A 23,945-nucleotide genomic window follows, 5' to 3' on the forward strand; every position below is an offset into this window, starting at 1 on the left:
AACGAGAAAGTTAAAAGTAATCTTTCTCTGAGCAGCTCATAGAATAAAGAATTACTTTACCGTGTTCCTTTCTTTTTCTTTTTTTTTTTAAAGAGACATCTTCCTTTCATTCATGGCATCAAATAAATAACTTGCCTAGTTCTGAGGTTTGGTATCAAGTAACGGGAGAAACGATTAAGTCGAGTAATACCAACTGTTCTAATTATTTTGATCATTAACTTAAGGCCATCTGCAATCTGATCCGACCAGTTTTGGGTTTTTCCAGTCTTCACCGTCAGATGGATATCAAATAAGCTAAATATTTTCTTTGCTGATTGCAATTTTTTTTGGAAACATTGTAAAAATGCATTTAATAATTATCATTATATTTTACAAATTTGGATGGAATTAAAATTAATATATTTACTTTGTTATCTCACCTTTTGTTTTGAAGATTAGTCATTAACAATTATTTTTTCTATCATCTTAAAAGGAGATGATTACTACTTCTTTATACACGAAGAATATATTTGATTATTAAAGAGTGTGCTTATTATTCTGAATTTGTTACCTTACTATATTTATTCTACGATTTTCAAGGTTTCTTTACATTTTTTGGATTATTTTGGATTAATTGGAATATTTTAAAAGACACCATTGACTGAGTAGATATCGAAATAAAATATAAAATTAAACAAAGTGAAGGTCAAATAAACAGCTATATAAATTTCAACTTGAATATTTTAACAACAGATCTAAAAAAACTTCAGTAAAAACAATTATACTATCATTAGAAGTCCGCCCGATTTTGAAGCAAGATTATCATACATATTTTAAAAAAATGTTTCATTATAAATCAGAATTTGCAACTGTTTCGTATTTGTTCCTAGCAACGAACCGAAATTTCGTATAATAATGGGAAGAAATTTTGAATTCGAACGTGTGCGAATTATTAAATTTTAATCCACCGTGATATTACACTCAGAAAAGATAATGTGTAAACACTTAAAAATCTGCAATTTCAGTGAAATTATTTAATCGATTGAATGAAAACCATTGACGTATTCCCGCATTCACACTCTGTCACCCCCTAGTATCACACAAATATTGTACGACTCTGATCAAAGTCGCAATACTATTTAATATTGTTCAATATAATATAGTACAATATTGTGTGAAAGGCTGTGCTATCTGGGTTAAAAAATATAAAGAAGTCAATACTTCTCATTTTCTTTTAATATAATTATTTCAAAAGCAAATGTAAAGATTTCTAACATGAATAATGATTAATTCACTAATTAACAATACTGGTATTTTAAGAATCATCACTAATATTTTGTGATTTTAGAATTTAGATTTAGATTAAGAAAACATTTTGAAGGAAGTTAAATTTTTAGATATAATTTTTAATAAAAACTCTATGACGTACACAAATTTTTGATTCTGGTGCTAGAAGATCTACTGCATCCTAAATTAATTTCAAAATAGGAAGAAAACAAATTTTTTTGTTTTAATTTATTTCAACACATGTTTCAAATAATTCTGAGAAAAATGAAATTACTTATAGCAGTTGTTTATAATAAGATTCACCACGAACCATAAGACGCCCAGCTCTTGAATATAAATAAAGAAAGAAGTCGCCTCTTTCGGAATAATCCTAATCATAAAAGATATTGTGCAATATCTCTTAATATTGATCGGTTATTCTGATTATGATGATATTGCACAGTGGCGTAGTGAGGCTAAATGGCTAAAATATGATATGATTTTTTCGTTCTCAATCATCATCAGTGATTTAGCCAAGATCGATAGTAATTAGAGTATACTTATTTTTTCACTCATTTGTCGTATTTAATTTTAAAAAATATCGTACACACAATATCGTTTTGTCTTCGTGTTCAATTCCTAAGACTGGTATCTGGAGCATCCATACCACCCTTAATACCTGATCGCTACGTCATTAAAATTGAAATACTATTATTCGGCATTTTGTACTAATAGATTGATATTTCGACATTACTTCAAGTAATGGATTTTTAATCCTTTAAAACAACATTTTTCTAACCCTTAAAACAAATAAATAAATAAATGAATTTTTTTTTTTTTTTAAATGAAAACATAACTTTAAATATATTTACCGTTATTAGAACAAGATCTTGAACGATATGTATACAGCGTTGCTCATTATTCTAAATGCCGTATAATATTATAAAGATATGACAACGATATTTTAGAATATTTGTGCTAGGATGAAATGAGATAGAATTTGTTGCATGTAAAAAACTATACTTTACTATGAACTACATATGTTAAACGATATGTCCACAATGTTGTTCGATATCCTAAATATCTTATAAAAATATCACGAAGATACCGGAACAATATTTTAGAATTTCCTTGGTAGGAACAAATTGCATAAGCAACAAGAATCTATAACACAAAAATTGTGTGCTAACATAAATATAGAAATCTACCTCTTACTAAGAAATTTTGAAGAACCAAATTTAAATTATATTGTAAAATAAGTTTTTAAAATATATTATCAATGAATAAAGTTACATTATGAATTAACATGAAGTTACTTATTATATTACTTATTATTATTATTTATTCATATTAAATTTATTATTTATATTAAATTAATATTTGAATAAAAGATATTAACACTGGTTTAAAAAAATAAAGAAGTTATGATAATTTTTTGCTTTAAAACAGACTATAGTGCTATAATCTGCAAAGAATTCTTTATGATATATTTTATTATTTTACATTATTATTATAATTCTTTCAGTTATTTCTTCTGCAATTTACTTTAAATACTTCTGTAATCCTTGATATGATATATCCTGCAGTTGTTCTTTCGAAATTATAATTAACTTAAAATTTGCATGAAAAAAGCCGAAAAGTTAAAAAAATTGTGCATTATCCTCTACTACCATTCTATTTTAATAATGTTTTTATTTTTAATTAATTACAATCAACATTGCATTTCTAGAACTAAAACTCAAGAAAATTTAGGTTCGTAATTGTCATAAAATGAGTAATAAATAAAGTATTCAAGGCTATGCAATCATCTGTTTGGGAGTATCATTTAGATAAAGAACTGCATTCACCAACAAGAGCATGCGCAGTTAGAAGAGAAACCACTTTGTTGTCTAGAACGAACCAATCAATTCAAGGCTTTTCAGGAATTCCAAATTATCAGATTTGGAGTTAGTACTGTTGGTAAATGCAGGAACTGGAATGACGGAATGGACTTGTTATTAACAGAATAAGTAGAGTAGAAAAACAATAGACGTTGTCATAGCTTTTTACTAAACAAAAGACAACCATGGGTAAAGTAGTTTTTTTATAGATTAATTCTCATTTCCTCTGTAACTTATTTCGAGAACTTCATTTAAACAATAGCTTAATTCTCTTTTGTAATGAATAGGTCGTTACCGAAAAGAAGTTGACATTCTTTTTTAATTGAAAAGTGTAAACTGAATTGTTGTCGTATGTAACTATTTAGCTTCTTAATTAGAATCATTAATTTAATCATTCGATTCATTATTTGTTTAAATGAAGCCCTGGAAATATTTTATGTTAATTCGCCTATGTCAAGCGAAAGGCCTAACATATCAAGATATAATAATAATTTCCTGTTTTGTAAAAAAAAAAAAAAAACCTGTAATGCACAGCACAGATTTCAAAATTATCACTTTTTGTTCTAGAAAATTATAATTTCTTAATCTGTATTTTATCATTGATTATAAATTAGTAGTATTGTTGAAACGGAGCCACTAATATTAGAATCAGTTCCTTAATAACTTTGTTTTCAGAGCCGTATTATTTAATTGAATACATATTGTAAGAAAAATGCACATGTTACCTTATATGTACACATCTTTTAATCTGACATATTAATTTCCAATGCTGTACTTACAAATTGAACTACATAATATTTTTATGTTAATATACTTATTGTTGATAAAATAACAATTTCCTTAATATTTGTACAAATTTATGATGAATTTGATAAACTAAGTGTGAATATATGTACTAAATATTGAAATTGAAATTCTGAAAAGCTATTTAAAAGCATTTTTAATATAAAAAATGTTATTTAATAGATTTTTCTTATTAAATAATCTATGCAGAGGTAAATTTATACATTTAAGAATTCATTGTACTGATTACTTATTCGGTATTATCAGCTAAACTTTTATAGAATGGTAGGAATTTCCATTATCTTTATAAATTTGGAAGCATTGTGAAAAATTATAGTTCATCTGAAGAAACTTGTTAAACTCGTAAATCTTTTAAAATGGTTCTTAAAAATTGAGAAAAATAAATATTGGGTAGCTGTCAACCTGGAATTTTCTTTTAATACTGCTTTGTGAGTTCATATTAGAAGTTGAAATATCTGAGCAGATAAACATTCTAAATTTTATCCATAGAATAGCATATTTCATTAAAAACCTTTAAGTTGCAGAAATGTTCAAATGAAAATACTCTTCCCTTAACTGGCAGTAGCCAAAGTGTGTGAAAGAGTGTAAAATTAGATTTACATGTAATTGGCCAAATACCTGTAATATGGTTGTTTTGAAATAACAGAAAAGTAACTAAAAACAATATATTTACTTTTGTATGAATAAAAATTTTTATCTATTAAATACTTATTTGCAATATTCAAACACAATTGAATACTTCTGCAAAATATCTACAGCATTTATTAATAATATCATAAAATAATATTAGAGCTATTTAACCATCAGAATAATAAACACAATGAATTATTTTTATAAAAGTTTATTTGCATATTGTCATTTCTCTTAGTAATAACAAACTTGAAGGAACTCTTTCATCTTAAGACATAAATATTTTTGATGCGAATTTCAGAATTATTGATTTAAACATTTGAATATTAGAATTCTTTGTAATACACAATAATTTTATGTAAACTTAAGAAAATTTGAATAAAAATACTGCAGAAATTGATCATTTTTAAATTAGAATATTTTTTCCTGCTATAATAGATATCTGTTAGAATAAATTTAAACTGAATTTTATTCAAAGCATTTTTTGCTTATGTTGTATTTATTTATTACACTTACAGTTATATTTTTAATTAGTAAGTCACTGATTCATTTCTGATATTTTTTTAAATGATTGAAATTTTAGACAATTTAATAAAGTGCATGTTAACAGAAACATATTTTAAAATTGAGAATCAGAAAATTTTTAAGTTGACTTTTGTAGTTCAAAGTACAAAAATAGATATTTAAAATAGTATAAATATATAATTTCGCTGAAATTTTATCAAATAAAAAAAATCTTATTACATAAAATTCCAAATGGACTATGGTCTCCTAAAGCTGTGTGATGTATTTCCATTCAATATAGAATCTGTTGACTAATCCTACTGACTATGCCATTTAATAAATGCCTATTAGTATAAGTTCATTATGCCAAATTTTTAGATACTTTCAAGGCATGAATATCTTTCTTTTATGTTTTATGCTTATCTGTTACGTTTACATTTTTAAGTAGTAATCGATTATGATTTCGATTTATTTATATCTCGTTCTAGGAGTTTTCTTATTATGTAATGCAGAAATATCACCTAGAATTTGAGTTTATTTTGATTAATTCAAACTAAAGAATATATATTTAAATTGTTTCGAATGTTTAATTATTTGCATACTTTATGTCCTAATTATAAGTAGCCAATCTAAGAATTTTTGTCCTCTCAAATTAACCAATTCCAAATATATGTAAAATATTTGTGGTACTGAAAATAATCCTGTGTACAAAATGCTTGGTGAACTTAGAAGAAATAGTAGGTGTAGAATGTCTTTCACAGTATCTTTGAACATGGAACTGTTTTTACAATTCATATATTTATTTTTATGAATAGTTACTAAACTAATTATTCTTCAATGTAATAAGTAAGGTTGACACATTCAGAATATTACTCAATAAATAATAAGGTACAAATGCGGCTTATATTTTAAATAACTTGCATAAGTATGGAGTTCATTTCTCTTATTCGTATTTGGTTTTTAAGGATGAAGATAAAACTGAATAATGCCAGTAAAATAACTATTTCATTAAAAAACAAATGAAAATAAATTGTAAGAAACATTTTTTTGTTTTAATATTTTAGATGCAATTTTTCCTTTCATTTGAACTATTAAGAAGATATTAAAACTTGCTCTAATGTATTTGCTCAATTGATCCAGGATTTTTAACATCTCATATACTGATAATAGTAATTTTTATGTATCAAACCTGAATGAAAATCCTTAAATAATTATATGCATTGATGTATGCTGCAAATGATGCTTTTCTTTAGTAATGATGGAATAAAGAATTTATAATTTGAAAAATGCCAGTTTTGAATATAAATAATTGAAATATGTATTACGGATTTGGAATTAGGGTTAAGCTAAATGAGTTACTTATCAGGGAATGATTTAAGATATATATTCAAATTTGATAGTTATTAATGGAGGAAAGGATCAAATAAATATTCTAATGATAACATTTGTAACGGTGAAATTATTTCGAAACAGAACCATAATTTTTATTTATATAGGAATAGAAGAACAAATTATTATTTTGCATAGAATGAAAACTTGTTTTACTATATCCTGTTATATATGTTTATATATTTACGAATGATCTTATTTTAAATGATGCTTTCAAAGCTCCAAATCTGAATATAATAAAATTGTTTCAACATTGGTATTTCATTAAATTAGAAATTCTTTTTATTTCAAGAAGATGTGGCATGGAATTTATTTCAAATTAGGACCATATTTAAAAATATTTAATAAAAACCCTATTAAATCCACATAGTATTAATTTGACAGGGGTATGCAAAGGTATTTATGCATTTACAGAATTCATATGAGGGTTAATTTATGTATGTAAAAACCACAGAATTAATTTGCTAAATATTTGGTAAGATACATATTTGCCAGTACGAATTTTAATTAACATAAAAATCTACTGTTTTTGAGTCTACTAAATATTTTTTGTATGAAGAAATGGCTTTTGCAAGCTGTCTGGATGCAGTGCTGCCCCTTTTTTTTAACTCCTTAAAAAAAGGAGTACCACTGAATCTTTGACAGGCATGGCATCTCTTGATGAATAATATAATTGTTGCAGTACAGAATACATTTCCTGGATTATTTTGAAAATCAACATAAAAAGAAAATATAGGTAATTATTTTTCAATGGAATATATGCTTTTTATTCCCATTGTTTTAATATATTTAAATTGTTTTTCATATATCTGTTGAAGCAGTAAAAACATTTTATGGCATGAATTAGCAATAACATAATTAAAGATAGGTTTATGAATATACATTTATTATGAAATCTTTCTTGCTGTCTTGTGTATTATTAGTATAGGCATTTTAATAAAAAAAATCTTTTTTGAAAAGTTTTAAAATTAATTTTTCTTTATTAATAGTTTTAGATTTAATGTTTTCGTAATAAACTTTTAAAATTTATATATTCTTTTTTTTTTTTTTTTTTTTTTTTTTTGCATGCATGCACACATATGTGTTTTCAGTTACTGTACTTAATTTAATTATTTACATAAAGTAATAAACTTATTCTCAGCTTTAAACCAAAGAGAAAATTGTTAAAATTTATTTAAATGTTTTAAATTAGTAATCATTACAAAAAAAAAAAAAAAAAAAAAAAAAAATGTTGAAAAAGAAAAATATTAGTGGAATTTTTATTCAATTTTAAAAAATGGTTTTGTAATTTTTACAAGGTTTATATGCTATTTGTTTCTTTATTCTTCAAAACTAATATTTCTTTATATTTAACATTGTAAAACCATTTGAATTTTAAAAAATATTAATTATAAATCACTCTTTTTTTATTACTATTTCTGTATTAAATTATAACTTTTTAACTAATTTTTTGCAGGTATGGATGAAATTATCATCACTATAGCACCAATTGCTATTTTTGTATGCCTACTTGCTTGTGTCATATATTGTTGTTGCAAATGTTGTAAATGCTGCAAGGACTGTTGCTGTAAACAACCAACAACAGGAGCTATAATTATTGACACTCAAGCTACCCAACCACTTTCACCACCTGTAATACAGCATGCACCTCCACCTGTGGATGCACAGACACTTCTAGCTCATCAACAAATGTCGCCTCCACCTAGTTATTATCCACCACAGTCTCCACCACCACAATATCCAATGGGCCCTGTACCTTATCCTGCAAATGCCACACAGCCACCCATGAGTTACTATCCACCACATCCACCTCCTCAGCTACCACCAATGGGTGGTCAGGCACCTTATCCAGTGGTCAATTACAACCCTCTTGTTCCTCCTCATTGCCCATTGCCTCCAATACCTCAACAAACGGAAACGGCGGAAAGGCAACCTGAGTATAATCCTAATTATGTGCCAAGTGCTCCACTACCATAAATACTTTGATGGCATCTTCTTTTTTTTCTTTCGACTTTTTTTCTTTCTTCTTGGATGTGGAAGCTGACTTTTTCATGTGATTTGTATGAATTTTGGTATATACTACAATGTTTGCTAAGATAGCAACATTGTTAAGAAAAGTACAGATTTGTAACTTGAATTTATTAAAAAGAGATTATGGGATTAATACAGGGAGATTTCTATAAATGCATTAAAAAATTCACGTTTAAGTTGCTTTTTTGATCTTATTGCAAATGTATTTTATTGTATTAACATTTCATTTTCTTTCTATTATGAAAAATATTACATTTTGATTGACAGTTAATCCTCTATGTAGAAAATCATTTAATAATTCAAAAATGATTTTTTAAATCTAATGAATAATATTTAAAAAAATATATAATAGGTTCACTGTAATGCAAAAAATAATTCATTTACGTAACTGTAAGAAAATCTAGCTTCTTTAGAACTTGTGTTAAATATGTAACATTAATAATATAATAGCATAAGAAATTACAAAGACCAAATATTTTTTTTAAATGTAATTCAATTATTGCTTTTGAGTTACTCAACTTTTTTATTTGCTGCAAAAAAGAGAAATATTGCATATCATTTAATATTATTTTGCTCAAATCTTAAAGCTAGTTGCCATTTATATAAATCAAATTTATTTATCAGTTATTTTCAATTTACCATTTATTACAAATTATTATTCTAATTTAAACTGACGATTTCATGTTGTAGATCTGCAATTTTCTTTTATGTTGCAAAGGTTATCTTTATTTAAAAGACTGAATATTTTATCATGTTTTTTTATCTGTCACATGATAAAATACTTGATAATTCAAATAAACATTGCATTTCAATGCTTATTTGCTTGCAATTCAAATAAACATTGTATATCTAGAAAACAGGTTGAATAGATAACAGACAAAAATAATGAATCTCATATGTATATACTAGTTTTAATATTCTTCATGATTTTTTTAAATTACTCTAAGTCATATTTACATATAAAAAATAAATATCAGGATTGCATAATAAAGTCAGTTTTTTTCCTTGATATAAAAAATGGCATAGTTAAAATGAAAATTGTTTATTAGAGAATCATTTCTTCTATTTAAAAATATGATTAATAACGAATGCTATTAATCAGGAATTAAATCATTGAAATCTATTGAAAATAATAATTATGATAATAATGTGGATAATGCATGCCAAATTTTTGCATTATTATTTTATTATAAAGAATAAGGCAAAACTAAATGTTTTAAAGCATTAAAAAAATTTAAATTTATTCGAACTTTATAGGTAGACAAAGCTGTATTTCGGACTTTATATCCAATTTTTAGCATTTATTTTCACGTCATTTCATAATAAATCTTTGTAAATTTTCCTTATCAGTGTTTAAATATATAATAAAGATGTAATTTACAAGGTTTTTCCCCCCTTTTGTTCCTTGAAAGAAATAATTATAAATTAGTTCCTTTGTACAAAAGATTTCTATTATAATATGTTAACCCTCGAAGTGGTTAATTATTTTGATATTTTAATTTTACTCTTTTAAAAGTCAACTTTAAATTGTCTAAACCAATTTTTTGGCATATAATCAAAATTTTCAAATTTGGAAAAAATTTTTACCATATTTTAAAAAAATGATGAATAACTGTGCTAGCTGATTGAACATACAGAACTGGCTCAGTGAAGGCAAAGATAAATTTGATATATTTTTTATAAGTTAAAATTGAATTATGTTTAATGTGAAATTGTGCTATGATAGTTTTTATTTCTTGACTGTTAAAATATTTCATAAATTTTTTGATAGAGAAGGCATGCCTTCTACGTGTATTGTATATAAAGCTTTATAAACAAAATTATAGAATAAGGAATTTTGAATACATTTTTCCTTTTTGAAATTTTATTTTAAATATTGTTTGAATTGATAAAAAATTCCAAAATTTCTTCATTTTCGAATTGATGTCATTAAAAAATAGTCTGATTTGTATTAAAAAGCTAAAATAGTTTAAACAATTTTTTTTTTTGTGTGTGTGACCAAAATTATTTGAGTTTGACACATACTTTTACTTGATTTTGGAATTAATTTCAAAATATTATTTTCATGATATAATTTCGGAGAAACCAAATGAGTTTATTTTCTTTAATAGAAAAAGTTGTAGTTCAACTTAACAGGGTAATATTTGCAAAAGTATTATTTACAATTTTAAAAATCATTTTCATTTTTTCATAGAGTACAAATTGTACTTATGTATCTTTATGAACGAAGTGAAAGAACTGCCAATGATTTTTTTGTGTCTTATTTTTGTATCCTTTTTAATTTTGAGTCTTAATAACTAAAGAATTGTTAATTCCTTTGCTTGCCTTATTTATATATATATATTTATATTCTCAGTGGTTGTAAGGTCATCATAATTTAGGTTTTATAAAACATTTTATACTTATGGTTTGATCTTCCATTTTTTTAAGAATACAATTTGTAATTTTTTCTAAGCAGTTACTATGAACAAACATTCCATGTGCTTGCTCATGGGGTATTAAAATGCAATATTTTTACATTTTGTAAAGGGAAGTTTGTCTTGAATGTAATCAAGGATCGTCCATTTGTTTCAATGGAATGGAATGTAGTATAGACTATTGTTTAGTAAAATGAATGCAATTTTTGATGGATAAACTGTATTTTTAATGAGGTTATTTATTTTTTAGTCCAATAAATGCATTACTTCTGGACGAACTTGAAATAATTGTGTTGTTAAATATTGTAAATATTACAGATCACATGCCCTATTTCTCTAATGGCTACATTAAGTGTCAGATAAGTTTAGTTCAATATTGAGAAAGATGTCTCATGCAATATTATTTTAGAATATATATTAGATGCTTAGATTAACTTATTTATGAATCTCAACACACTGTAAATATGTAAGATTTTGTTCCTATATAAGATGTATTTAAAAATCACAGGTAATGTAGTTTTTACATCTATTATTGACCAGTAGCCTATCTGTCATGTAAGTCAGGGTTTCTGCTACTATGGGTCATATCCTCACCTGGGATCGCAAGCATTTATTTTTAAGACCTTTAGAACTTTAGCTCTAAGTGTTTTTTCCAGCTTTCCAATATAATTATAATAGGGAAAAACTATTATGAAAGCAACATTGATTTAAGATGCTTCGTTAAATAATCATTGTCCCATCTTTTTTTACATTACACTTTAAATTTTGAGATCATGATAAAAAATTGGATTAATAAATAAATAAATATCAAATAATATTTTTATTATTTAAAAATGATAATGGCTAAGAAGCCTTACTGCATTCAATTTCAATATATTTATGCAATCTTGCAACAAAAATATTGACTACCAATAAATAACAGGAATAGTTTGTCCAAAAGTGTTTTAAAACAAAGATGAAGCTTCTCTCATATGCACATTTAAATAGCGTGTGGCTATTAATGCTCTATTTTTGAATTGTATTTACATAAAAAATGTCTGCAGTTTTACCTAAGAAATCTCATGAATTTTCAATAATATCTAAGTGCTGCTGCCATTGTTTTTCTCATTGTTCATAACAGTAGTACTGAATATCTGTGATTTATATAAAGATTTATAGCTTTTAACATATCAACCTTTTAGCTGGCAATAAAGAATCTTTTGAAGTATTTTATAATTAAAATTTAAAAAAGCTTGAAATGATTAGCTTTTAGATATCAGCTTTAGGAATTGTGTGAACATAATTTATGTGTCTTGATGAGAAATAGCAGTGCTTCTGTTTTATGTATTTTTTTTTTTTTTTTTCATTGAGCTGTGCTCTTAATGTGTATCAGTTGAGTCTGGTGTTTCAATTATTGTAAATATATTCCTTTTTATATCTATTTAGAATTTTGTAAGAATGCATTTTAAGAAATAAATATACTTTTCTCTGTCTTTGTTGTGTTAATTTTGTTTTATATTGGTTTTGAATTGAAACAATGAAAAATATTTATGACCTGTATTTTTTGTTTAAAATATATTACAAATGTCATCAGTATGTAAGGAAAGAATTTAAGAAAAGATGATGATTAGCTTTTTAAAAAGTTAGCATAGATTTTTAAAGTTTAGAAGAAAATCAAATTCATATATTGGAGTATATGTGAAATCAAATACCAACTTTAAGAAAATTGCTTTCCTCTCCCCCCCCCCATTTTTCCGCACTCATCTTCAAGTATGCACATAGTCTTTGATTTATTTTATTATGTTTTAAAAATAGACTTGAGAACTCTGAGGAACTGTTATTGGAGAAATCTGTTCATAGTTTCTATGTATTTAAAAAAAATTTAAATTAAAGAATGCATATTTAAGTAAATATTCATTAATTGAAAAAAATATTGTGTGCATTATGTAATTTACAAAAATAAAATTTTCTTCTAAATTCATTTTACATTTCTTGATTGTGTTAAATCTTAATTATATTATTCAAATGCGACAAATATTAAATTTACAGTTACACCTAAAATGTAAGGAATCAAATAAGCAGACAATAGAATTAAACACTGATCTATCATTTGAGGTTTTGAGTCAGAAAAAAAATTATATATTTTTTAATCTGGAAAATATTTTAAAAAAATTAACTAAGTTATTTAATAGAATTTGCACTCAAAACTGAAAGTAATAAATATACTACATTGAATTGTGTTTAATTTAGATTCTTTGAATTCGTATTCATTGATTATTTAGATTATTGTCCATATAATTAATCTGAGTTATAGAACATAGCATTCAATAATTCAGATTTATTTTTTCAATTATAATGGTTTATAGCCCAACTAACCATTTTAAAAAAATCATTGTGTTTCTTGTTTTGTATGTTAATTTTTAAAATCTATATTAATATTGTATTATTAATTAAGTTCAACTACTACTTTATAAAAATTAATTATATGCCAGAGTTATAAATTATTGATAAATAATTTATATTAAGTATGCTATTAAATTAATAAATCTATATTTAATAAAGTTATTTATTAAAATTTTTAAATACTTAAAAGTTATTCCTTTTAAAAGATATAATTGCTTCATTACTTATGTATTATTTGATAAGTTATGTATTGAAAACAAATTGATCTTGCACTTTTTATTTTAAATATTGTCATTTTCTCAAATTGTATTGATTTCTAAGTCAAGTTTTCTATATTTCAAATTTTTTAATACAATCAAACTTTTATTGTGGAATCTTCAGTTTGGAATCTAGCAAGTTTTACTGCAAAGTTTTGATATTAATTTTCACGATAATTTTCATTGTTTCTGATATGATGTATTTTAGAGAAAAATTCTGGAACTATTATTTGTATAAAATGTATACATAAATTTGAATTAAATATTGAGGGGAGAAAATGCTCATGATTATTCGAATAGGTATAATGAATAAATGTTAAAAGCTGATATTTTATTTCTTTCATATTTTTGCATAAATTATATGCATGATTTTCCACTTTTGCTTTGTTTTTAACTAGCGTGTAAGCTCAAAATTTATTCTTATTGTTTTTACCAAAGCTTTATATTTCAAATGTTTTTTCTTGAAAGACTTTTTTTTAATAACTCATTTGTGAGGGAGTTTTTAAACAGTGCTCTTGAGCCTCACAACTGAAATAAGTAGACATTTATTAAATTTAAAAAAATGAAATGTTTGACGGTTATGACTTAAGGATGGCAATTATTAATCATCAACGAGTGCTTGAAATCCTCATTACTATGTAAGCAGAAGATGCTATTCTGTTTTAATTTTACCAGCATTAAGGGAGAATGTGTACGCTCTATAGCTACCAAAAAGTGCATCTTAAGTCATTTTTTTTAAATTTTTTTAATTTTAACGAAAAAGTAAATGAATTTGACGTTTGGCTAACTCTTGATATTATTGCATTAAATTAATTTATATTCAGACGTGGCATTTTCTGTCAGATATTTCACGCTCTTTTTGGTATCAAATTTTTATCATTCTTGAGATCAATGAATTTTCTAATAATTCTACATTATTTTTAACATTTCAAGTTCTTTTTATAACAAATTTATTCATATGATTATTGTTTTACTTATTATTCAGTTTTTATGTTTGGCATAATTCCTAAGGTTTTTTTAAATTTTTTTTTTGTTCGGAACTTTTGTCAGATCTGTTTAAAACTTGTTCTTTTAATCAAACAATTAGTTTGTGTAAATTTTTGAATACTTTTTTCCATAATTTTTAACAATAGTATCTTGTAATTTTTGTTCCAACAGCATTTAAATCGTCCTTCTTGTTTCCTCAAATATTTAATTGCGTTTTTTTGGAGTGGATGAGTTATTAAAAGCTCAGGAAGACCGAATTTGCTTATTATCTGCTCAGTTTACACGAAGAATTAGAAAATGAAATTTTATTAGTTCAAACGTCTACGAGCAATTTGAAATAAATCACCTAGACATTTTTTTAAAGTTTTGCATAGCATTACAGTATCATGGGATTTAACTCCATTAGAGAGGTCAATTAACAAAATGGATATAAATTTACTCAAATAATGCGGTTTTAATGTCTGTCAAAATTTAATGCTTAAATATACTTTTTTAGGAAAATATGCTAAATTTGTTACTAAATAAACTATATAGAAATTAAATCGAGTCAAAACTTCTAGTATTGGATATTTAATACTTACATATCTTGATTTTTTTTTTCTTACTAGAATTGTGTAAAGCGATTAAATTTAATAGTTACAAATAAATAGATAAAATATAAATAATAAATTAAAAGTAAATAATTATGTTTCGCAAATTTCTAACTAAAATTAATTAAGAAGCAGTAGTTTCTCCTAGGACTTTTTTCGTATACTTTCATTACAGGTGTTTTGTGCTTTATAGTATATAGTAGAAAACTGAGTATGGACTTTGAGATTTTTGAAGAATTTAAAGGCAGATCTATAATCACGGTGACAAAGCGACATGCCATATTTTATTTGCTTTCTTTCGACGCATTTTCGTGCTTACGTGTTTGCAGATACATAGATGGATTCGGCACATTTCTATTGAAATTTTTTAATAATGATAAAACTGCATGCTGAATTTCAAGTATTTTGCTATTTGCGTGCGAGTTATGGCGTCAATAGGCAGACTTCCTGCTAACAGATTTCGTTCGAAATTGAATGGAATTCTGCAATTCTTGTCTGAAGTCTTCATCAAAATTTATGCCTCTAATTTTTCGAGGTTTATGAGTTACAGTTTTAACTGACTGCATAATTTCAACTTTATTTATTAATTTATTATTATTATTTATTTTTTTGATTCGGAGGCGTTTAGATTCGGAGATTCATTAAAATTTAGCATGTTTTTTTATATAAGAAAGAAAAAATTCATTAACATTTCTTGATTAATACCCTGATTTCTTTAATAAAAAATGCAATAAATAAAGAATTTTGTTAATTAATAATAAATGATCCGAAGTTAAATGAGAAAAATAAAAGGCACTGATTCGCAATTTTACATTTATATAAAATAATAGTGCGTTTTTGGTATTCTTTAAAAGAATTTTATAATTTTATTGTAATTTGTTATTAAAGTGTTTTTCTTGAAATGCAAAATCATCCATATTTTAAAGCTATCTGAATAAACAGAGAAAAATATTAATGATTTTCAAATATAATTTATACGCATCTTAATCCTATGTGAGCCCTACTAATAATTTTAGTAACCCATAGAAAACAATACTCTATTAAATATGAATTTTCTTCCTAGTGACTAATGGCCACATTTAGCAATCTAAAAAGTTTCTTCTGTAGGGAAAAAGAAAGAAAAAAAAACTATCATTTTTATTATTAAATTAATTAGCTTTAATTAGCCATGCAACTAATTAAAGTGCCGCGAAGTAATACAATAAGATAATTATGTGTTCTTAAGTCTAACCAGAATTTTGAGAATAAAATAGTATCATTGTTTTTGAAAATTTTCACAAGACATATTTATGTATTTAAGGAAACTGTCTAATTGAATTTTTCAATATTCCAGGTATATTTGATATAATTGGTGCGGCCATACTTCTAGCTATTCTCATTGGTTTCTGTCTATGCTGTACCAGAGCATGCCAGAGAAAGAAACGACCAGAAAACAGACGCAAGAGACGGCGACAACAAAAGAATGCAAGACGCAAAAGGAGAAGGCATCAAAGGAACTGCCCAGCACCACATCCACCACCGCCAGCTAACCCACAAACTCGAATACAGATAACAAACCCTCCATCTCAACAACAACAACAACAGATTAATGTACCAAGAGCTCCAATGCCACCATCTAGCCTTCAAACTGCATTGCCTCATCAACAATATCCCATGGCATCACCTCAACCTCATCTACAGTTCCACAATCAACAATATCCCAATATATTGCCTCAATCTTCCCAAAATCAACAGTTTGTTTTTGCTCAACAGCAGCCACCTCATATGACAGTTCAGCAAGGGGATTTGTACCCTTTCCCACCTCCCCCTTATGAGCCTCCAGAACAGGTACCGACTCAACGACAGCTTGAAACGAGAATAGCAATGCCTGGGTTGGACATTAGTCAGTTCGCCAGACCTCCCCCTCCTCCATATGACGAGGAATTGCAACGGTCGGAACCTTTCAAGCTCAATTAATGTAGGAATGTCTCAAGATATTAACTGTAATCGATTTTAAATCTAGAATACTGTGTATCCAGTTTTACTACTTTATGCCAAGTCGTCTCATCATCCATTGAGATGATTGTTGTTGAAGTCAGACATTCTTATAATTGGGACCATTTTGTTTGTTGGTGATGGAGTATAGAATTCTCTATTTCAACTTTTAAATATTGAGGAATATCAGTGCTTTACACAGTAGATGCGTTAATTTTTGTAGCCTTTTGGCGCAGTTTTTCGGCTGTTAAATTTTTTATGCTTAACAGCCGACTTTTCCAAGTATAAGAAACATACTGTGACAGAGAATGAGGATTATGCAAAATGCGACAATATTTTTGATATGAAACATTTGTGTATACGTGACTCGTATGAGGCTGCTAACCCAGAATATTCAACTGAACTTATTCTAATCAGTCATATCATACTTAAGAATGTGGGTACAAATAACCGGAGTATTGATGAATTTTGTAATGCATATATCTGTATGTTTCGTGGCCATTGAAAGAGTTCTATGAAATGAAACAACTTACAATTTAAGTGCAGAATTCCATTATACAGAATGCATATTACTGTTGTTCTGTCCCGATTTATCAATTCCTTTTAAATATACTTGGATCATACATTTGAACTTTTATCTTGGTGTTATGATATATCTTGAAAAGGGCATCATTTATATGCATTGATTACTGTGACAATGAGTGCTCTAATTTGCACAGTGCTGGCCTAGAAATTTTGAGATAAGTTTCATATTTCTTTTTAAAATTACGGTCAATTTAGTGGAAAAAGCAAATTAAGATCTTTGCTGCTGTAAATTACTATATTGAGTTGTAAGAATATAAAACTATTTATGCTATACCAGAATCGGACAAGATTAGAAATTACTGTATTGCCCTGTCGCCAAATTGAGGATTGTGCCTTTTCTTCGCCAATCGTTGTTAATTTGGCGGTTTATTACTACCACTTAAAAACATATACACTTTAAGCAAACATTTGGCAACTGTTCTGAGTCCAAGTGCAATAATTTTAAACTTAAAGTATCATTTTTTAAACTTTTTTTTGCCTGCTTAGCATATTGCTTTGTGCCATATGAAGTGTTTATTATGTTCATTAAGTGTATTTTATATTATAGCATGGTTGTTACAAATCGCCATTTTAAGTGATTTTAATTCATTAATAAGATGTTTGAAAAAACTGATTTTTATTTTATAATTATTTTATTTAAAATGAAATTTATTTTGTTAAGTATCTAAAATTTTCACTTTCAATAAAAATAACACAGTTAAACGGATAAGAACAGCTGCGGAATTATTGCGATTATTTTGTTAGCCATAATGGTTGCCATTATTCGTGCCACTTATCGATAATTGTCCTTATCTATTACACCAAGTCATAAAATGCGCCAATTAATCTTTTCATTACTGGGAATACTTGTTTCATTTGTACTGGATATTTTATGTAATGCTCGTTTTGATCGCCATCAACTTACACAAATAGCTTGTGAATAGCTGAATCTCTGCAGTTGAGCTGCATTTTTATATCATGATATTTTAATATTATTTGTGTACTGCACTTGTTTTTTATTACAAACAAAGTGATTTATTTATGTTGTGTCGCCAAATTGTGTACTAATTATCGCAATTGTTTCTTTTGGATTATCGATTCTTTGAAATTAAATTTTGCTAGAATTTTTTCTCCATTAGCTAAACAGAAAAAAAAAAAAAAAAAAAAAATGTTGCAAATTCAACAGCCATATTTTGAAAATCATGTGATTTTTCGCCAAACGTGCCGTGTATGTTTGCTATTCTTGATTGTATTTTTGGAGACTTCAGTTCTGATAGAAAATTAATTTATGCCAACTTAAACATTTGGCGACTATTGCTGCTGAGTTAATAGAAAAGATTCTTTTTGGAATAATATCATTCCATTTCCATTTTTTACAAGATTTGTTTTCATGTATAGTGTGCTTTAAATAATTTTTATCGATTTAATAATAAAATGCTGGAAATTCAATCCAATTAATTTTATAAAAATACTACTAAAATAAATAAAATTATAATAACAAATAAGTAGTAATAATATATATATGAAAGAGCCAAACAAATTGAAATCACAATCATTGTCAAAAGTGGCATTGAAGAATAAAAATCTTAAGGTCAGGGGAAAAAAATTTAACATTTAGCAATTTTTTTCATTCCTAAATGTAATATTCTACCTTAATGATATACCCCCTTTTTTTCTAGCATTTTTTAGAATAAATTTTTGACAAAATTGTTAAGTATTGACATTTTCCTTAAGATAGTAGGTTTGTAGCGTTGTTTGAAAATCGGTTTCTAACAATACGAATACTTGGAAAGGGTTAAAGCTTAGATTCTCAGGATTTAATGCAGGCCTCTGTCTCTGTATTGGGAATTAGTATACCAGCGTAATAACTGAATTTATTGCTCAAAATCAATGATTACAATGTACTTAGTGAAAAACGTTTTTATTTCTCGAATATATTGTTTTTAAATTAAAAAAAACTAATTTAAAATTTAATTTTTTTTATCTGCCAGTTATGACACTTTTTTTATAAATAACTTGATTGAAAATAAATAGAAGCAGTTAATATTTTTAAACATTGTATAAGGTTTATCTCAAATCAGTAACGAAATTGTGATCTACTGTATAATATATTTTGCTACAAGTATTTACATTTTAAAGTAGTTATTCCAATTTATATAAAGAGAGAGAAGATAAATAACTTTTGTAGTTTAATGAAAAGAAAATAGAAAATGAGATGTGCTCTTTTTTTGGATGATTGCCTTACTTTTGTAATATTTACTCATTTTTATTAACTTTATGTGACATGTGTTTTAACTTTTACTGCCTGTCTAATCTGTGATATAACAAGAATGTGGAAATAATTTTTGTTAATATATTTTAGTTTAATAAATTTCCAGTTTTGTAATACTCAATTTTATATAACAATTGTTTCAATAAAATTATATTTTGAAATGGAATTTTATTTTATGGGGCTTAGTTATTTCCATTCAATTGATTTACATATCATGACAAAACACAAAAAAACGAATTTCTAAAACTAGTTCTTTTAAACAGATTTACTATAGTATTTTCCCTTTCTCATATCTGATATATATATGTATTTTACCACTATTGTGCGAAAATCAGGTAATATGCGGACTTCCTTTGTAATCTGTAAGATGGTAAATATCAATTGAAACTTGTTTAGAAGTTTGAGAATACATATTTATTTGTTATATAAAGCAAAAACTAAACAATTGAATATGGCCGGTTTAGTCATCTTGAGTAATAATAAAGAATGTGTGTCTTATTTGCACTTTACAGGATAGGTCGTTTGACATACCAAATCTGGTACATATACACTTTGGAGACTGGGAATACACTTCGGAATAATTTTTTTTGAAATGTTAGTTAAAATTTTAATTAATTAAAAATTACAACAGATTTTGTCATCTTTCTGGAATAAATCCTGTACATATTATACCACAAAAATGATTTTTAAGCCATTTAAAATTTAAAACATTGCATTTTTCAATAATATCAATTGTGATGCAATTTTTTTTTAAATCTTGGAAAGTTAAAAAAAAAATTTGTTTTTTTTTTGGGGGGGAAAGGGAGGTAATTCATAACAATACATTGTTGGAACTAAAACTCAAATAATTTTCATTTCTTGTCAAATATTTAATCGCATGTGTAGCTTACATCTTTGCTAATAATAAAAATGAATGTGTGCGTGTGTATGTTGCCGATGTACACCGTTTGACTTTGCATCTACTATATTTGCCAAACATGTACATTAAAGGATAGAAATGTGAAACTCGGAATAATTTAAAAAAAAAAAATTTGTAATTATAGAAAATTCTAATTAAGATGAATTTTGTCATTTATTCGCGATAACTTCTGAAAATATTATGCTCCAAAATGAGTTTTCCACCATTTGAAAGATTTGTAATATACACCCTGCAAGAAATTTAAGCCTTTTACATTGTTTCATCAAGTAACTAATCGCGGTATTTTCTTCCACTGTTGAAAACTATAGAAGAAAGATACTGTTTAATATGTTTGTAGTTTACATGATGAATAAAAAAGTGAAGTTACAATACCGCGTAATTTAAAGCATAGACAAATATGTACATTTTTACTAACTTTATATGACTGGTCTCCATTAGAAAGTAAAGCATTGACCAAATAATCAAATATTAATCGATATTTTACTTACAGTTACATGCACTTAACTTAAGATGTTTATAAATCAAGACACGAAAAACAATCAGATGAAAAAGGATTAAATGAATGTAGGATATGTACATGGAAAAATTATTTCCTAATGTTATCTCCCTTTCTTTTATCCAAGAACAGAATTGAATTAGATGGAAAAATTTATTCACAGGATCCTTATTGTTAAGATCCCACTATGTGATGTGGGTGTATGTTCTTTTGTTTCCGAGTTATTAAAAAATATCAATTTTGATCAGAAATAGTAAAAAGGTTTACCATTTTTAAAAACTGATAAATTTACACCATACTAATAACTACATACATATCACAGTTTAAGAAAAAGTTTAAACACATCAAATGAATATACAGTACTACACTCCCGTGTATCCGGCCTAATGTGGTAGAAGGCCAGGTCGGATAATAAAAAAGCCACATAAGCCGAAGTTTTATGAACTCGTTTCTTTGCCTACCAATACCAAAAGACAAAGTTTTCATATCAAACTCACTGTTACATGTAATTCCTTGGCAATGTTGCTAATGCAACGCCTTGCCTTCTTCAATTATTTACGATAAAGAAAACTAGACTGGACAGTATGTAAGCGGACAGTCACGGACCAAATACTCGGGAGTATACTGTACATGTTTATCAATCAAAGCCAAAAGATTTAATACATAATTCATTAATATTGATAACTCTAATGATATCTAAAACCAATTACAGGAGATTTACCTGCCTGGACACAGAGACAGTGACGTTGGAACTTGTCACCCATCCCCCTGCAGCGTCCTCCGTGACCGACTGGGTGGACATCATGGGCCGGCCGTCTACCACCCAGGATACCTCGACAGGTGGATTGCTGGCCCCTGTTTGGCAAGAGAGAGTGATGGAGTCTCCCACACGGACCTCCTTTGGACCGTTGATGGTGACTTTGGTTGGAGCGACTGGATAGAGAGAGAAAAAAGATTATCTATAATTGAATATTTATTTTTTGTTTGATAATCGAAATAGATACTGACGTAGGGCTTCAAAATCAAACAAAAGCAATTAAAAGAGTGGTGCATATAGAAAGATATCAATAAATTGTTATAATTTGGCAGTCATTGCACTGAGCTGCAATCTTCTGGGTTTAACGATAGTCCACGAATGGTATTTACTGCAAGTGATTGGCAAGAATTTTATATTATTTAGTTTAAAATGAATATCGATTTCACATTTCAAAATATTGTTACAAATCTATAATGTTGCTTCCCATCACAGTTGTTCAATCACTGGAAAGACCGTTTTACGATCAGCTCTGTTGGATGCTGATCGGTCAGTCCGAATCAGTGATTCCAGTGCTTGGCTATAAACCTAGCGACCATTTTGCGACTTTGGCAACAAAATAGATAAAACTGGAAAATTCCAGAATTTTAGCGATTGAGCCAATAGGAACAGAGCTATGCCTGATTGTTCCAGAACCTTCTCCTCCCAGCTCCAGGAACTATAAAAGGCCGGCAGTCTAAGCTGAATATAGTCATTTATAGAGTCGTCGAAAAGTGTAGAGACGCATAGCAAGTCAACGGCGAATAGTTGTATCAGTCCAGCGAAGTGCAAGCCTTGTGGGAAGCTCAGGCGTTTGCTGAATTGAGCTGTGTGCCGAATCCTGATGCTTATTATAGAAGCAGCATCGAGTCTTGTGTGGAGTAGTCAGTCGTGTCGTAGTGAGTCGGCAGTTGGATAGAGCTAAAGCGAGGGGACGGTGGAAAATTGCAGGAGTTTGGAGAGACCGTAGAGTGCAGTTACGTAGATTCCCTCCTCCTGTTGAATTCTGTCTGGTTGTTTTGTGTGCTGTGGTTGTTATTACTACCGATTACTATTTGTGAGCTATTTTATTGTAGTGTGCTGCTGTGTGTTGCCTATGTTCGTCTCGGCCGTGTATTTATTGTCTTTGTATTTGTGTTTAGTAAAAATATTCGTCCGTTACTATTGGACTGTTTCTTCATCGACCAACAAATCGGAGAAAGAACCCCAGAAGTTCCGTAGCAATATTATATATAAATGATAAAATATAAAATTATATATAAGCGATAAAATCAGCGCATGTCCATCATCTCGGAATTTTTATACCGTTGCGTGTTCTTTTATGAAACTAGAAGTTTAAATTGCTAATATTGCCATTTAATAAAACCCTGATGAACAGTACCTTTTAGTTAATCTAGTTAATGATTTCGGCCATACATTCCAACGTGATTTTAGCTTATTTTTTTTTAATGATTTTTCCTCTTCTATGATCAGTTTTTAATTATTCTGATATTGATATGCTTGATATTCCAGACATTATGCAATTGAAAAACTTATTTATAAAATATTATTTTGTAGTATGGCAGATCTGACTTAAAAATCATTGGACCCATTTTTGAACAATCATTATCTATTTTATTATATTTTTGACGTATTCGTGAACTGCAAAAATTTGAAATCACCGTACAAAATTTTGAATATTATCGAATCCTCTATATACCAAATGTCTCAGTAATGTCTTTGACTAAATAAAGCGGATTTTTGACTGATTTTATGGATGAATTGTGGGTTTATTATCAAATATTCTTGGCCAAATGTATAAGAACAATTCT

At 27.1% G+C, this 23,945-nt stretch overlaps 2 protein-coding genes across 4 annotated transcripts in view; one reads left to right on the forward strand and one right to left on the reverse strand.

Moving 5' to 3' along the window:
• The window catches only part of LOC129989305 (nephrin-like), an 827,768-nt gene that overhangs the window by 183,060 nt on the left and 620,763 nt on the right, over positions 1-23,945 (reverse strand). For both annotated transcript variants that reach the window (XM_056097747.1, XM_056097749.1), the window contains exon 8: positions 22,063-22,274. In XM_056097747.1, coding sequence (XP_055953722.1) covers positions 22,063-22,274 — 212 coding nt within the window. The remainder of the gene's footprint in view (positions 1-22,062; positions 22,275-23,945) is intronic.
• LOC129989306 (uncharacterized) lies at positions 3,088-20,047 on the forward strand. 2 transcript variants are annotated; one of them, XM_056097751.1, is made up of 2 exons: positions 3,088-3,314; positions 7,909-12,372. In XM_056097751.1, the coding sequence occupies exons 1-2, from the start codon at positions 3,311-3,313 to the stop codon at positions 8,427-8,429; spliced, it is 525 nt and encodes a 174-aa protein (XP_055953726.1). In that variant the 5' UTR covers positions 3,088-3,310; the 3' UTR covers positions 8,430-12,372. The 2 variants fall into 2 exon arrangements, with proteins under 2 accessions (XP_055953726.1, XP_055953725.1); XM_056097750.1 differs by lacking the exon at positions 7,909-12,372 and adding an exon at positions 16,450-20,047 and having other exon boundaries at positions 3,089-3,314.

The sequence above is a fragment of the Argiope bruennichi genome, chromosome 10 (genome assembly GCF_947563725.1).
Source record: "Argiope bruennichi chromosome 10, qqArgBrue1.1, whole genome shotgun sequence".
NCBI lineage: Eukaryota > Metazoa > Arthropoda > Arachnida > Araneae > Araneidae > Argiope > Argiope bruennichi.